Source organism: Poecilia formosa, unplaced genomic scaffold (genome assembly GCF_000485575.1).
Source record: "Poecilia formosa unplaced genomic scaffold, Poecilia_formosa-5.1.2 Scaffold890, whole genome shotgun sequence".
Taxonomy (NCBI): Eukaryota; Metazoa; Chordata; class Actinopteri; order Cyprinodontiformes; family Poeciliidae; genus Poecilia; species Poecilia formosa.
In genome coordinates, this window is record NW_006800829.1 from 37,974 (window position 1) to 53,563 (window position 15,590).

At 36.2% G+C, this 15,590-nt stretch overlaps 1 protein-coding gene across 3 annotated transcripts in view; it reads right to left on the minus strand.

The window, feature by feature from the left end:
* Positions 1–13,941: 13,941 nt before the first annotated feature.
* Positions 13,942–15,590, minus strand: part of LOC103131981 (storkhead-box protein 2) — a 12,114-nt gene continuing 10,465 nt past the window's right edge. For all 3 annotated transcript variants that reach the window (XM_007543730.2, XM_007543732.2, XM_007543731.2), the window contains one exon: positions 13,942–15,298. In XM_007543730.2, the coding sequence (XP_007543792.1) occupies positions 15,094–15,298 (205 nt within the window). In that variant the 3' untranslated portion in view covers positions 13,942–15,093. The remainder of the gene's footprint in view (positions 15,299–15,590) is intronic.

The window sequence follows — 15,590 nt, forward strand, 5'->3', positions numbered from 1 at the left end:
ACAGTGGTTTTTCATCAGCTCTCTCATTAGAAAAGTGCGAAAACGTTAGCTGCTAAGCTAACAATCAGTGGTTATTTCGGGCCAATTTAGCAACATAGGAAATATTTTTCGGTTGTTTAAAAGCGAATTTCTGGCTGCAAAGTCAAGTAATTCTGATCTTTCATCCTTACCTGGGGAAGGTAATCCTAATGAATCCAGTTTGTTTCGTAAAACGGTTGAAACAAGTCCGTGAGGACTTGTTTCAACCTGGATTAAGCACAGGACTTAAGGAGCTCCGATCGCTCTGCTGCCACATACAAGATGGCGGACGCTGTTACGTACGGCTCAGCGCTCTACGTATTGATGTCTATGCCTCCGTCTTTGACGAAGCTGAATTTGGTTTCCAATTCCAGCTTCCAATAGCTAAAGGGCGATTCCACTTAATTTTTCACTACCTTCCGCATATTTAATCAACTCTAGTTTAAAAACTACAACACCTAGACACTTGAAACTTGGACTGGATTATTCTCTTCTTCAAGCTGAATATTTTGAACCATGTTTGTGATTTGTGAAACCTTTTTCTGATTTGTGAAACTTCAATAAAGGCTGATTTCGGACATTTTTGGATATTGGTCACTCCAGCTCCAAAACTACAACACCTAGACTCTTCAAACCTGGACTATATTATTCTGCTCTAATAGCAGAATATTTTAATCCATGTTAGGAATTTGTGAAACCTTTATGTGATTTGTGAAACTTCACTAAAGATCAGATTACTATTCTTATATGTTCCATGCAGTTTTTTACAAATTCAGTTCTAATTCAAAACCACTTTACTAATCCCAATGGGAAATAAAATGTTGGTGTAACTCAATTTTTCAAAGCGTTATTGTAGATGGTGATGGCTGTTGGAAAGAAAGATCTTTTGTAGGGGTCTGTTAAGTGAAGTGAAGTTTTACAAATCACAAACATGATTCTAAATATTCTATTAGAGCAGAATAATTTAGTCCAGGATTGAAGAGTCTAGGTGTTGTAGATTTGGAATTAAAGCAGTTCTCGTGTGACTGAGATAAAAAAAAAAAGTGGTGATATCCACTTTTTGGAAGTTTCACAAATCAGAAAAAAGCTCCACAAATCCCAAACATGGTTTTACATATTCTGCTATTAATTGAAAATAATCTGATCCAGGTTTGAAGTGTCTAGGTGTTGTAGATTTGGAATTAGACCAGTTCTAGTGTGATCCAGATGCAAAAAAGTGGTAAAATCAACCTTTGTTGAAGTTTCACAAATTGGATAAAAGTTTCACAAATCACAAACATGATTCTAAATATTCTACTATTAGAGCAGAATAATCCAGTCCAAGTTTGAAGAGTCTAGGTCTTGTAGTTTTGGAAATAGAGCAGCTCATGTGTGATCAAGACTGAAAAATAGGGCAAAATTGCCCTATTTTGAAGTTTCACAAATCAGAAAAACGTTTCACAAATCCCAAACATGGTTCTAAATATTCTGCTATTAGAGAAGAATAATCTAGTCCAGATTTGAAGTGTCTAGCTGTAGTAGTTTTTTAATTAGAGCAGATCTATGGTGATCCAGATGAAAAAATGGTGAAAATCGAATTTTACTGAGTTTTCACATATCAGAAAAATGTTTCACAAATCCCAAACATGGTTTTAAATATCCAGCTTGAAGAAGAGAATAATCCAGTCTAAGTTTCAAGTGTCTAGGTGTAGTAGTTTTTATACTAGAGTTGATTAAAGATGTGGAAAGTGTTGAAAAATTAAGTGGAATCGCCCTTTAGCTATTGGAAGCTGGAATGGAAAAATGGGAAAATTATAAATTTTTCAAATAAATATTGAATGAAAAATAGATGAAGGAAAAATGGAAAATGGAAATGGAAATAGAAACATGAGAAATTGATAAATTAAACTTTGATATTGAAAAATAGATTAATGAAAATGGGAAATTGAAAAATTTATAATATGAAAAATAAATAAATAAGAAATTGGGTTGATGAAAAAGGGAAATTGAAAAGCAGTTAAATGAAAAATAGATTAATGAAAATGGGAAATTGAAAAATTTATAATATGAAAAATAAATAAATAAGAAATTGGGTTGATGAAAAAGGGAAATTGAAAAGCAGTTAAATGAAAAATAGATTAATGAAAAATGGGAAAAGTGAGCGGTGGGAATGATTTATATTTGTGAACAAAAAATTATGTGTGGTGTTTAAATCTCAGCACACTGCGTAGTGTGTGGCTTTGTGTCTGCGCTACAAAGTCCGTCCATGTATGTGATCCCGGTTGGCCGGTGCATTAGTGGTTTTAAGCGTTCAACTCATGGAGCAGCTTTCCGCCTCCTAGTCACTCATCACGCTGGTTTTATTTTATTTTCAGACGAGTTTTTCTCATAATGCAAGAATGTTATCAAATAATAACCTCTCATCAGGCAGAGGGCTGCGTCCTTAATAAACCTGCTATTAAGGACGCAGCCCTGCGTCTCTAATGTCGAACCATGGATTCATTCATGCCGAGCTTACGTACTACCAGATCCATAGCCTTCGACTTAAAAGCTGCATCATATGAACTTCTTCGTGTGGTTTCCATGATGAGGGGGTTTGAGTTTGAAAACATTTCTCCGTCGTGCCTGCTGCTAGCATGTGCTTAAATGAAAATCAGCACTTTCTTCTTTCATTTCCAATTTTGACTTCCAGTGATTCACTTCCTACTAAAGAGCCCCCTGGTGGTTGAAGAAAAATCCACAGTTTATAAGCTTTAAACCCATGGTTCAAAGCGTGGGACGAAAGTAGCGGCTTATAGTCTGAAAAATACGGTAATTCAATTTTAACTTTCTAAATGCTTTATTCCTAGCTTTAATAGCTTCTTTACATTCATTAGTCCACCAAGGAATCATTTTCTTTTTCTTTAATCCAGTAGATTTGCCAATGTCCTTTTCTGTAGATTCACATACAACTGTAATCACTGAATTTAATTCTTCAGTATTACTACTTAAATTAGACATAATCCCCATAAATTTTATTTACTATCTTATTATATATTGCCCAATTAGCCTCCCTCATTTTCCATTTAGGATATAAAATTTCTTCAACTGTTACCTTAAGATTTTATATATTAAGCACAATAGGATAAAGATAACTTCCAAGGGGGTTATCATTAATTCTCGCCACCAGTTATCGTATTTTCCACACTATAAGGCGCACCTAAAAACCTTAAATTTCCTCAAAAGCCGACAGTGCGCTTTATAATCCGGTGCGCCTTATATATGGACCAATATTGAGCCACAACAGATCTAGCAACTACAGTAAGGAGCCGCCGGCTTCATTTTCCCCATAGAAGAAGAAGCACGCGGTGCATGCTGGGATAGTTGTCAGAATGCTGGTTTGTTAATAAAGTTTTACTGACCTATCTACTACCGACCATCTAGAATCAGGTCGTCTGCAGGTCATTTAGCACCACATTCTCCATGAACATGCTGTGCGCGAACTGAGAAGGGTGACCATCGTCCGGCCACATCCCAGCCCAGTCCCGGAAGGCTCTCCTAACCGACCGGAGTTGGACTGTTTTGTTGACATTCACCTTAGTGCAGCTCCATCTAGTGGATGCATAACGTAACTCCAGCCTCTACTGTAGCGTCTATTCTATGTGCCTTATAATGCGGTGCGCCTTATATATGAAAAAAGTTTTAAAATAGGCCACTCATTGAAGATGCGCCTTATAATCCGGTGCGTCTTATAGTGCGGAAAATACGGTAATCTATTAACACTGGGTTTACGGTGATGCTGCTCTTCTTCTATTGGAGTTCTTAAAAGTGTGCATTACCTCCACTATCTGGTCTGGAGTGTGAACTGGAGCTAATGCCGTTCACTAATAGATCCTACATCTTACATCTGAAAATGGATTGGATAAAGATAGCTTCTGTGTTTTAGTTAAAGAACTGAGAAAAACAGATCATATTCTGTTATANTTCTAATTCAAAACCACTTTATTAATCCCAATAGGAAATAAAATGTTGGTGTAACTCATTAATTTTTCAAAGAGTTATTGTAGATGGTGATGGCTGTTGGAAGGAAAGATCTTTTGTAGGGGTCTGTTAGTGAAGTTTCACAAATCAGAAAAAAGTTTCACAAATCACAAACATGATTCTAAATATTCTATTAGAGCAGAATAATTTAGTCCAAGTTTGAAGAGTCTAGGTGTTGTAGATTTGGAATTAGAGCAGTTCTCGTGTGACCGAGATATAAAAAAAAAGTGGTGATATCCACTTTTTGGAAGTTTCACAAATTAGAAAAAAGCTTCACAAATCCCAAACATGGTTTTACATATTCTGCTGTTAATTGACAATAATCTGATCCAGGTTTGAAGTGCCTAGCTGTAGTAGTTTTTTAATTAGAGCAGATCTATGGTGATGCAGATGCCAAAAAAATGTGAAAATTGAACTTCATTGAGTTTTCACAAATCAGATAAAAGTTTCACAAATCCCAAACATGGTTCTAAATATTCTGTTCTTAATTGAGAATAATCCAGTCGAGGTTTGGAGAGTCTAGGTGTCGTAGTTTTGGAAATAGAGCAGTTCTCGTGTGACCAAGATAAAAAAAAGTGGTGAAATCGCCCTTTTTTGAACTTTCACAAATCAGAAAAAAGTTTCACAAATACCAAACATGGTTTTAAATATCCAGCTGAAAGAGGAGAATTATTCAGTCCAAGTTTCAAGTGTCTAGGAGTTGTATTTTTTTAATTAGAGCAGTTCTAGTATGAAAGAGATGCCAAAAAATGGTGATTATGGAACTTTATTGAGTTTTCACAAATCAGGAAAAGGTTTCACAAATCACAAACAAGGTTTTAAATATTCAACTTGAAGAAGAGAATAATCTAGTCCAGGTTTCAAGTCTCTAGGTGTAGTAGTTTTTAAACTAGAGTTGATTAAAGATGTGGAAAGTGTTGAAAAATTAAGTGGAATCGCCCTTTAGCTATTGGAAGCTGGAATGGAAAAAATATAAATTTTTCAAATAAATATTGAATGAAAAATAGATGAAGGAAAAATGGCTAAATAATAAAAAGAAACATGAGAAATTGATAAATTAAACTTTGATATTGAAAATTGGATTAATGAAAAAGGGAAATTGAAAAGTGGTTAAATGAAAAATAGATTAATGAAAAATGGGAAAAGTGAGCGGTGAGAATGATTTATATTTGTGAACAAAGAATTATATGTGGTGTTTAAATCTCAGCACACTGCGTAGTGTGTGGCTTTGTGTCTGCGCTACAAAGTCCGTCCATGTATGTGATCCCGGTTGGCCGGTGCATTAGTGGTTTTAAGCGTTCAACTCATGGAGCAGCTTTCCGCCTCCTAGTCACTCATCACGCTGGTTTTATTTTATTTTCAGACGAGTTTTTCTCATAATGCAAGAATGTTATCAAATAATAACCTCTCATCAGGCAGAGGGCTGCGTCCTTAATAAACCTGCTATTAAGGACGCAGCCCTGCGTCTCTAATGTCGAACCATGGATTCATTCATGCCGAGCTTACGTACTACCAGATCCATAGCCTTCGACTTAAAAGCTGTGTCATATGAACTTCTTCGTGTGGTTTCCATGATGAGGGGGTTTGAGTTTGAAAACATTTCTCCGTCGTGCCTGCTGCTAGCATGTGCTTNGAAAGTAGCGGCTTATAGTCTGAAAAATACGGTAATTCAATTTTAACTTTCTAAATGCTTTATTCCTAGCTTTAATAGCTTCTTTACATTCATTAGTCCACCAAGGAATCATTTTCTTTTTCTTTAATCCAGTAGATTTGCCAATGTCCTTTTCTGTAGATTCACATACAACTGTAATCACTGAATTTAATTCTTCAGTATTACTACTTAAATTAGACATAATCCCCATAAATTTTATTTACTATCTTATTATATATTGCCCAATTAGCCTCCCTCATTTTCCATTTAGGATATAAAATTTCTTCAACTGTTACCTTAAGATTTTATATATTAAGCACAATAGGATAAAGATAACTTCCAAGGGGGTTATCATTAATTCTCGCCACCAGTTATCGTATTTTCCACACTATAAGGCGCACCTAAAAACCTTAAATTTCCTCAAAAGCCGACAGTGCGCTTTATAATCCGGTGCGCCTTATATATGGACCAATATTGAGCCACAACAGATCTAGCAACTACAGTAAGGAGCCGCCGGCTTCATTTTCCCCATAGAAGAAGAAGCACGCGGTGCATGCTGGGATAGTTGTCAGAATGCTGGTTTGTTAATAAAGTTTTACTGACCTATCTACTACCGACCATCTAGAATCAGGTCGTCTGCAGGTCATTTAGCACCACATTCTCCATGAACATGCTGTGCGCGAACTGAGAAGGGTGACCATCGTCCGGCCACATCCCAGCCCAGTCCCGGAAGGCTCTCCTAACCGACCGGAGTTGGACTGTTTTGTTGACATTCACCTTAGTGCAGCTCCATCTAGTGGATGCATAACGTAACTCCAGCCTCTACTGTAGCGTCTATTCTATGTGCCTTATAATGCGGTGCGCCTTATATATGAAAAAAGTTTTAAAATAGGCCACTCATTGAAGATGCGCCTTATAATCCGGTGCGTCTTATAGTGCGGAAAATACGGTAATCTATTAACACTGGGTTTACGGTGATGCTGCTCTTCTTCTATTGGAGTTCTTAAAAGTGTGCATTACCTCCACTATCTGGTCTGGAGTGTGAACTGGAGCTAATGCCGTTCACTAATAGATCTTGCATCTTACATCTGAAAATGGATTGGATAAAGATAGCTTCTGTGTTTTAGTTAAAGAACTGAGAAAAACAGATCATATTCTGTTATACGTAAAACTGAAGTTACCTTCTACATTTAGTGTTAAGGACAAGTAATAGTTTTGCTGTAGAACCGTCACTAAACTGTCAAAGTTTGATGTTTTGAGGCATGAACACATTATTTACTACTTTGCTAAACAATGTTACATTAGGTTCCACTATAAGGACTGTTGAATTATTTTGTTTGTTTATTGCCATTTTAACAAAATAGTAAACGATTATTAAGGAACCCAATAAAGCATACTTTGTTAGCATTAAGTCGCATGTATGTAAACACTGAAAGTATTTCACTGAAATATAATTAGACAATATTTACAAAATACTTACAAATATTATTGAAATGTATTTATTATGAGATAACCTATTTGAAAATATTACCAAAAGTACAACTTCAGAAAAGTATTGTTTGTATATATTTGTGATATATTTTTTAAATTTACATATAAAGTATACACTTTTACAAATACATGCAAAGTGTATTTTTAAAAGGATTATCCAAAGTATAATTTTAGTAATATAATTAATTAGAATTTAAGGCATATTTTAGAAAAAAATACATTTTTAGAAAGAGTATTGGAAGCATGTTTTTAAAAATGTATTTATTTTACACTTTTAATACAATCTGAAGTATATCCACTTTATAACGTACTGAAAATGTATTTCAGAAAAATATTTGTTATATATTTAAATACATTATTTTTTCACCAGGGATGGTCCACAGAGGCCTTCCAAAGATCAGAGGGATCTCATTATTCAAATATGTCAGTCAGGTGAAGGCTACAATAGAATTTCCAATTAATTAAATATACTATGGAAAACGGTGAAGACTATCATCATCAAGTGGGGAAAATATGGCGCAACATGGACATTAAGGACAGGTCGTCTGTCCAAAATTGATTACATGAGAAGAAAACTGGTCAGGAAGGCTGGCAAAAAAAGGAATTATGAACAAAATTTTCGGCCTTCAGTTAGAAAGTTGACGATGAAGAGGAACTTTATCTTTCAGCACAACAGTAACCCAAAGAACACACCTAAATCAACTAATGAATGGATTCACCAGAATAAAATCGAGGCTTTGTAATGTCAGCCAGAGTCCACACCTGAATCCCACCGAACATCTGTGGGTGATCTGAGGAGGGCTGCACACAGACGATCTCCTTGCAAGGCGTCAGATTTGGAGAAATTTGCAAAGCTATAAACAGATATAAAAGCCAAAGATGCTGCAACAAAGTATTAGTTTAAGGGCGTTCATATTTATGCAATCATATTTTTATTTTATATTTTTCCCTTGTGGTTGCCAGCCCCATCCTGTATGCTGTGGTGTGCTGGGGCAGCAGGCTGAAGGTGGAGGACACCAACAGACTGAACAGACTTATCCACAAGGCCAGCAGACTGTGGTGTCAGAGAGAAGGATCCTGTCCAACATGCAGACCATCTTGGACAAAGAGTCTCATCCACTTCATGACATGCTGGCCAGATACAGGAGCCCCTTCAGTCAGAGACTCATTGTACCAAAGTAAACCACAGAGTGACACATTTCTGCCTGTAGCCATTAGACTGTCCAATACTCAAGTCTGAGTAACTTTATACTAATTTTGCACTCAGATTATTTCTAGATTAACACATTTGCATGTGCAATATGGTTATATTTGTATTATTAATATTTAACACCTTGGATGGAGTAGCTTGTCAACTAATAAGTAATTTTCCCTTGGGGATAAATAAGTATATTCTATTCTATTTAAAAGTTTCAGTTTTTTTCAATTGCATTGCATAGGTTATAGGTCACATTAAAGGTGAAAAAAGTTGTGAAATTATTTGTCTTGTCATTTATTTACATAATGAAAACCTGGCATTTGAACAAGGGTGTGTAGACTTTTTATATCCACCATATATTAATTTAAAACAAAACTACCTAATATCAAAACATTTTGCAACGATTGAAACAGCAACAGATACTCTAATAAAAGTGACTGAACAGTAGCTTCACAATGGAGCGACAGTGCCTATCAGGAGTACAGATGGACATGGATGTTAATGGTTTCATTCCATATTAAAACCAATAAAGTTTTATATCAGTCAGGGGTGGCCAAGTCCAGTCCTCGAGAGCCACCATCCTGCAAGTTTTAGAAGTATCCTTACTCCAACAGACCGGGATCAGCTCTACAGAGGCCTGATAACGAGCCAGTCATTTGATTCAGGTGTGTTGAAGCAGGGATGAATCTGAAACTTGCAGGATGGCAGCTCTCGAGGACTGGACTTGAACTTTAGCGCAGTTTCTCTCCTCCACGCTGCCAAAATTACACAGAGGCTCAAATATATACATACATCCTGTTAGAGGAAAGTGCTTTCAATTCTTCTTGAGAAAAAAATACTTATGGTATCCATCAACAAATTGTGTCTGCTTCCCTGACAGAGACCTTTAAAAAGCCCATATGCTGACAAAATCATGATTTCAAAATGACAGCTAATAAACTATCATGGCGGCTCTCTCTACTTCCTAAGCTTTTAAGCTAGTAGCTTAAAAGCTTTAAGCTAAAAGCTCTATTTAAAGAGAGATCAGAACTCATTCCTGCCAAATAGCTCAGTCTTTGAAAAAAAAAACTTTCTCCAGAAGGCTTTTAGCTAGTTTAAGTGATCAGCTGCAGATTATAGTCATGAGTGAAAGATGCTGACTTTTGCAGATAAAGTTTGCAAATGACACAATCACAATTAATTATACCTTACCAACTTGTGCAACTAATGTTTTGGTTTTTTTTTTATTTCATTCGTGGATATTTATTCTATCTTCAAAAAACAATTGTTCAAATAAAATATTAAATCTTGGAAAAATGAATGACATTCATGTCTTTGATAAGTCTGGGTACTGTTGCTCTTTAACCAAACCTTAATGTCCAAGAAATGAAAGCCTGTTTTCACCTAATGATTTATTCGGTATTAGCATTTTTAGTAGTTAGCCACTGTCACATAGCCAATGGTATAAATCCTGTGGGGGAAAATGCATTCTGTATTGTGCTGCATAAACCTTTAAGTACAAGGATGAGATATATTTATAGCACCATTGATTCAAGAATTACACAAGATAACACCTTGTTGGAGTAGCTCTGTTATATTCCTTATTTTTTTTGTTTCTACATACTCTTTCCCTTTTTTCTGTTGAAAACCTTGCTTTCGGGACTCATTTTCCCTATGGTTTTAAATGCTACCCAGCAGGAAGAATTTTTGCTTGTACTTTTTAGTTTTGGGCAGTTGCAATGATGTGTAACTATAGCAATAAGGCACTTCTTTTTACAACAGAGAAGCAAATCAGCAGCTCAAAAGATTGAATACTACCTAAAGTAAAACCCCAAATCTCAGATGAATTAAATAGATGATGAAGACACAGAGCAGGAGCAAAGTGGAGAGAAAGAGAAGGACAAAGTTCATACCATCTCTTCTACTAATCACAACTGGGGTTATGAGATCTCTGACAAATAAAATGTATGAAGTTCAAATGCTGGAATGGACTCACACAGGGTGGAAATGCAGTGTTATGTATTTTTCTGAGAAGTTGCTTTAGAATCACATCCCCAAATTCAGTGTTTCTGCTTTTAGCTATAAAAGCTGTCTGAGAATTGAAAAGGGGCAGTAAAAGCAAACGAGGTGAATTAGCTGTGCTGGTCAACAGCTGATGTAATCGACAAACATGCTGCTGTGAAAATCATCTCTGCAGCTCAGACATTGCTGTCACTTATGTCCATATTTATCAGTTTCCAGTAGTTTTAGGACTAAGCTTTTCCTTTTGATAAAACTATAGGTTATTCTGAGCTATCTCAGACGTTATGCTGCTGGACCACCTTGCCTCACCAAGTTAAAATATCCTACTACTATCCAGTTCTGCATTATATATCCTTTTAACTTTATCTCAGTGTTTTTGCTTTTCATGGGAGCTAAGCTCACCTGGTATTCCATTTGGCTGTCACCTTCTGAAGGAAACTACCAGCTGAGCTACTGCTGCCACCAACTTTATGTTCCCTTGCTGTAGCTGATGCACCTTTCTCTACTATCTCTATTCACTCTTGTTCATACCGCAGTTGCAGAAGCTGAGTATGAGTGGGCTCTGTTTTTCACCCTTTAAAGTTTAGTACAAGCTAACTAAACTTTAAAGTTTAGTTAGCTTGTACTAAACTACACTTTAGTTTAGTACAAGCTAAACTAAAGTGTTTAGTTTAGCTAAACACTTTAGCTAAACTAAAGTTTAGCTAAACTTTAGTTTAGTTAGCATAAGTGTTACCCTAACACTTGTAACACTTATGCTTACAAGTGTTTCTCCTAGATCCTTGCTTTTGTGTTTTGTATGTCTATCTTCTCAAACCATCAGCCAGTCATAGCCAATGGCTGCTTCCACGATGAGGAAGGTACAGCTGAAAGTTTCTTTATGGAAAAAGACTGTGGGACAACTGTGCAAGACACTTAACCCCAAGTTGCCTATCAATCTGCAGTGTATAAATGTGTGTGGGAATGAGTAGATGGTTTACCTGCCATGCTTTCCTCCCCCCAACTCCCCACCTTGGCCTAACTAAGGCCAAGCGTTGCTTGTTTTAGTTAGAAAAATTAATTATTTTAAAAAGTCTTTAATTTATTTAATCTGGATGACAAGCGTCTTTGTTGCTCTGAGCGTTTCACTGGCGGAGCAAATTTATTCCTAAAAGTCAAGTTTATAGTTTATTTAAAGCCGAGAGAGCGGACCAGCAGACAAGTTGACCTCTTAACTCAAACTGGACACAGGCTGACCTGCGTTGATATTTACATCAACCCCCTGTGTGGAATTAGTTTTCTTTGGCGAACTCCACATCAATGTAAGAGTTTAAAACCCACCGTATTAACTCTGGTTGCGCAGCTCTATGTGAACCTTTCACAGAATCGTGCTTTCAGAGGTGCAGGTTGAGGGCGTGGTGAGAATGATTTATAATTGTGAACAAAGAATTATGTGCGGCGTTTACATCTCAACACGCTGCCCAGCATGTGGCTCTGTCTTCCCTGTACAGTTCATGAATGTGTTCCCGGTTGGCCGGTGCGTTAAGGTTTAACGAACCACCGCTAACCTCATCATGCAGGTTAGCCCAGTGAGGAGCTTTTGCTGGATTTATATACTGCTCAAAAAAATAAAGGGAACATTTCACTTTAATTTTGTGTGTGGCTCCAAATCCAGGCCTCCATTGGTTAATAAATTTGATTTCCATTGATGATTTTTGTGTGATTTTGTTGTCAGCACATTCAACTTTGTACAGAACAAAGTATTCAATGAGAATATTTCATTCATTCAGATCTGGGATGTGTTATTTGAGTGTTCCCTTTATTTTTTTTGAGCAGTGTATAATTTTATTATTATTTTTCCGGTTGCACGATGCACCAAACTCTATCGAATGCTTTGCCCACTTAGTCAGCTAGAGTTAATGAGATCTGGAAAACTCGTCCCTTATAGTTCGGACAACTAAAACAGTTTATGTGACTCTTATTAAAAACTTAACAGACACGAAATGGAAAGATACTAAAGTCACATTAGCAGCACTTAATTCAATGTCCCGTTTGTTGCGCATCTCTGGGCAGTGCAGCGGATTTAACTCATCATGCAGGGCCGGTCCAAGGCTGCATGAGGCCTGGAGCAGAATTTGATTTAGGGGCCCCTTTTGTTTCTAAGATCATCAGCACCACTAACAGCTTCTGTGTTGGATTTAATCTGAGAGAGGAGGAGTAGTTTAATTGGACAACCTAAAACCAATAAGTTATAATTGCAGTTTACTAATTTGTATCTGAGTTCAAACTAAAAGATTAAACTCACAGCATCAGATTGTAGCTATGGGAACAAAACAATCTATGAATATTGTTCTTTGAACTTTTAAATCGTACATTTAAATGTAAAACAATTTAAAGTCTTTTAATTTATATGTGCTGAAACAATTACATCACATTCAGCAGCATTGATAATTTCAATTAACAAATGCTATATTTATATATCTGTGGTCTGTGTTAAGATGTTAGCATTTATGAAGGTCTGGGGGGCCTTATGGAGGTGCTGACATAATTTGGATTAAACAGAAGTGCAAATAACTGATATTCATTTTAATTGTATTTTTTGATTTGTTGTTTTTAAGACTAGCTGTGGGTTTAAACAGCATTTCACTGACGATGTTTTCCCATAACATACAATTACCCAGTAATATTTTTACTGCTTAACAGTTTTGGTAACACTTTATTTGACGGGGTGTGCATAAGGCTGACATGACACTGTCATAAACATGAAGGAGTCTTTATGAATGTTTATGACTGTTGTCATGAAGTGTCATTTGGTAAATAACACTTTTAATGCAAAGTTGCTGTAAAAGTTGCATTAAAAGTCAATTAAAAATGCCAACTTTGCATGATTTTGTAAATAATGACAAGTCAATGCAAAGTTGGCATTTTTAATGGACTTTTAATGCAACTTTTACAGCAACTTTGCATTAAAAGTGTTATTTACCAAATGACACTTCATGACAGCAGTCAGACATTCATAAAGACTCCTTCATGTTCGTGACAGATGCTATGTCATGTTTATGACGGTGTCATGCCAGCCTGATACACACCCCGTCAAATAAAGTGTTACCACAGTTTTTTAATACAAAAACACGGTGGACCGCCTCAGCGCCCCAACCACCAGGCTTAGCAAGTTTTCAGGGGGGAAACCCTGGGTTAAGCTCTTTCAGTGGGTAAAATGAATGGAAAAGCACTATATAGGTTCAGTTACCATTTAAAACAGGAGGTCTCCACTGTGGCTGTATGCATTCTCACTATGAGGGATTGCTGCAAAGTTAATGCAATTGTTAACTTTGGATAGTTGTTTGCAACCCAAACAACTACCACTACCTACTTATTCAAGAGAAATGAGTGTTTCAAAGTCAGTGATTTGAAGCAACCAACTGGGTTTCCTTAGAAAGCTTTTTTGTCCCACCAATTTTGATTAGAAATTGAACTTAACTGGATGAGTTATTAGCTAGTATGAAACTGTACATTTTATGGATATAAAATGTTTGATATGTCTTCTTTTTAAAGAGTGCCTTCAGAGAATATTTGAGTAAATAGGCACTATATAAATAAATTTAAATGCCTTATTAATTTAATGTCTCATTTTTTTAAGTAGTGCATTACTTACAACACACAGGTGGTCATCAATGTATAACATCCATTTTTCAATTCACAGTTGAAATAAAATAGAACTAATTACTAAGGCTTGCTTTTAACCATCTGACTTCACCTCCTTCCTGAATATTGTTGTAATAAATGTGTTACAGGTTCTGTTACTAGATAGTCATCTAGTACACCTCCTAAATAGATCAGAAAGTGCTGGGAAAAAGAAAATTCCTTTACGGTTACTTATTTGTTTATAATAATGCACCTAATTCTGAACATTTTCTAAATCGTTGGGCTTTAGACATCAAATTTATAAGCTTTTCTGTAAAGAAGCTCTGTTTAAGAAGCACCAAATTGGCAGAAGTAAAAATTGTCTTTAACATTCTCTTTACCAAAAAATAGTTTTGAAGGCAATAAAACCACAAATTTGTCACATTTTAGAAAGCTGTAAAAATTGCTTTCTAATACTTTCAAACCTAGAAGACTTGTCACATTATCTGAAAAAGTGTAAGATCAACAAATTGTTAGTTTTACAGAAAATCTGGAAATTAGACTTGTGAATGTTAAATTACCACAAAATATACCAATGTGTGAAAAATCTTTTTTTCTTGCTGTCTTGCCTTAAAGGGTGTCTGCAAGTGGCTAATATGACACCAGAGCTGAAAAAGCCAACTAAATAGAATGCATCAGTAACAGTACTCAGCAGAGCTACAGCTCTCATTTGTGTAGCACCAGCAGAAGGAGATACACTGACCAGGAAAAACAGAAATGAGATTGAAAAAAAAAATAAACCTGAGATTACAGATAATACATATTATTGACACACACATGCCTCAACCAAAATATATATGATTAAAAAAATGCTGGAGTACTGGTGTGTAAAAGACCGAATTTAACGAGTGGGTTACAGTTCATTTGTGCATGTCTTTGTTGATACCTGCACATTTTGATATCTGCAAGACAGAAAAAGAACTGTTCTAGATCCTTTTTCCCATGGTTGACCCATCACAGCTTCCCTAGTTCAGTCCGTCAGTTTCATGGTGTAGCAGTCAGGTGGAGCGGTTCTAGGATTTTCTGTCCATTTTCACCGACTTTGTGCTTCACTCAGCCCTTAGTTCTGATACTAGACGCTGGTGATTGACGCAAGGCAGGTAGTGGGCTTCTGTAGTTTCTCCTGTTGAGTGGTGGCAGATTCTGAAACAGCACGGAAGGAAAAAGGAGGACCGCTGCCAGTTGTGGTGCTGAGGTGTCCAGGACTCAGGGCTAAGTTTTGACGTCTGTTACTTTCAACTATTGAAGAGGTGTTTGATGCTAAGCTCTCCCTTGTTCTGAAAAGACAGACACAAAACATGAAAAGATGTCCCTACAGAGATGGTAGCTATTTTGCCAGTAAAACAAATGTGCAGTTTTAACAAGAGTTAATACGCAGTATATTTAAAGGGGTAGTAGTATGTGTTTTCTAGGCACAATCAAGTAACTGTGTTACCTTCAGTTGTTAGAAAAATGCTATATGTATTTAACTTCATAATTTAACACTTTGAAATTGGGCTTTAGTCTCTTAAAAATTTTCATTCTGAAATGCCACCTTCAGGAAGTCATCAAAACATCACTCGTCTATTA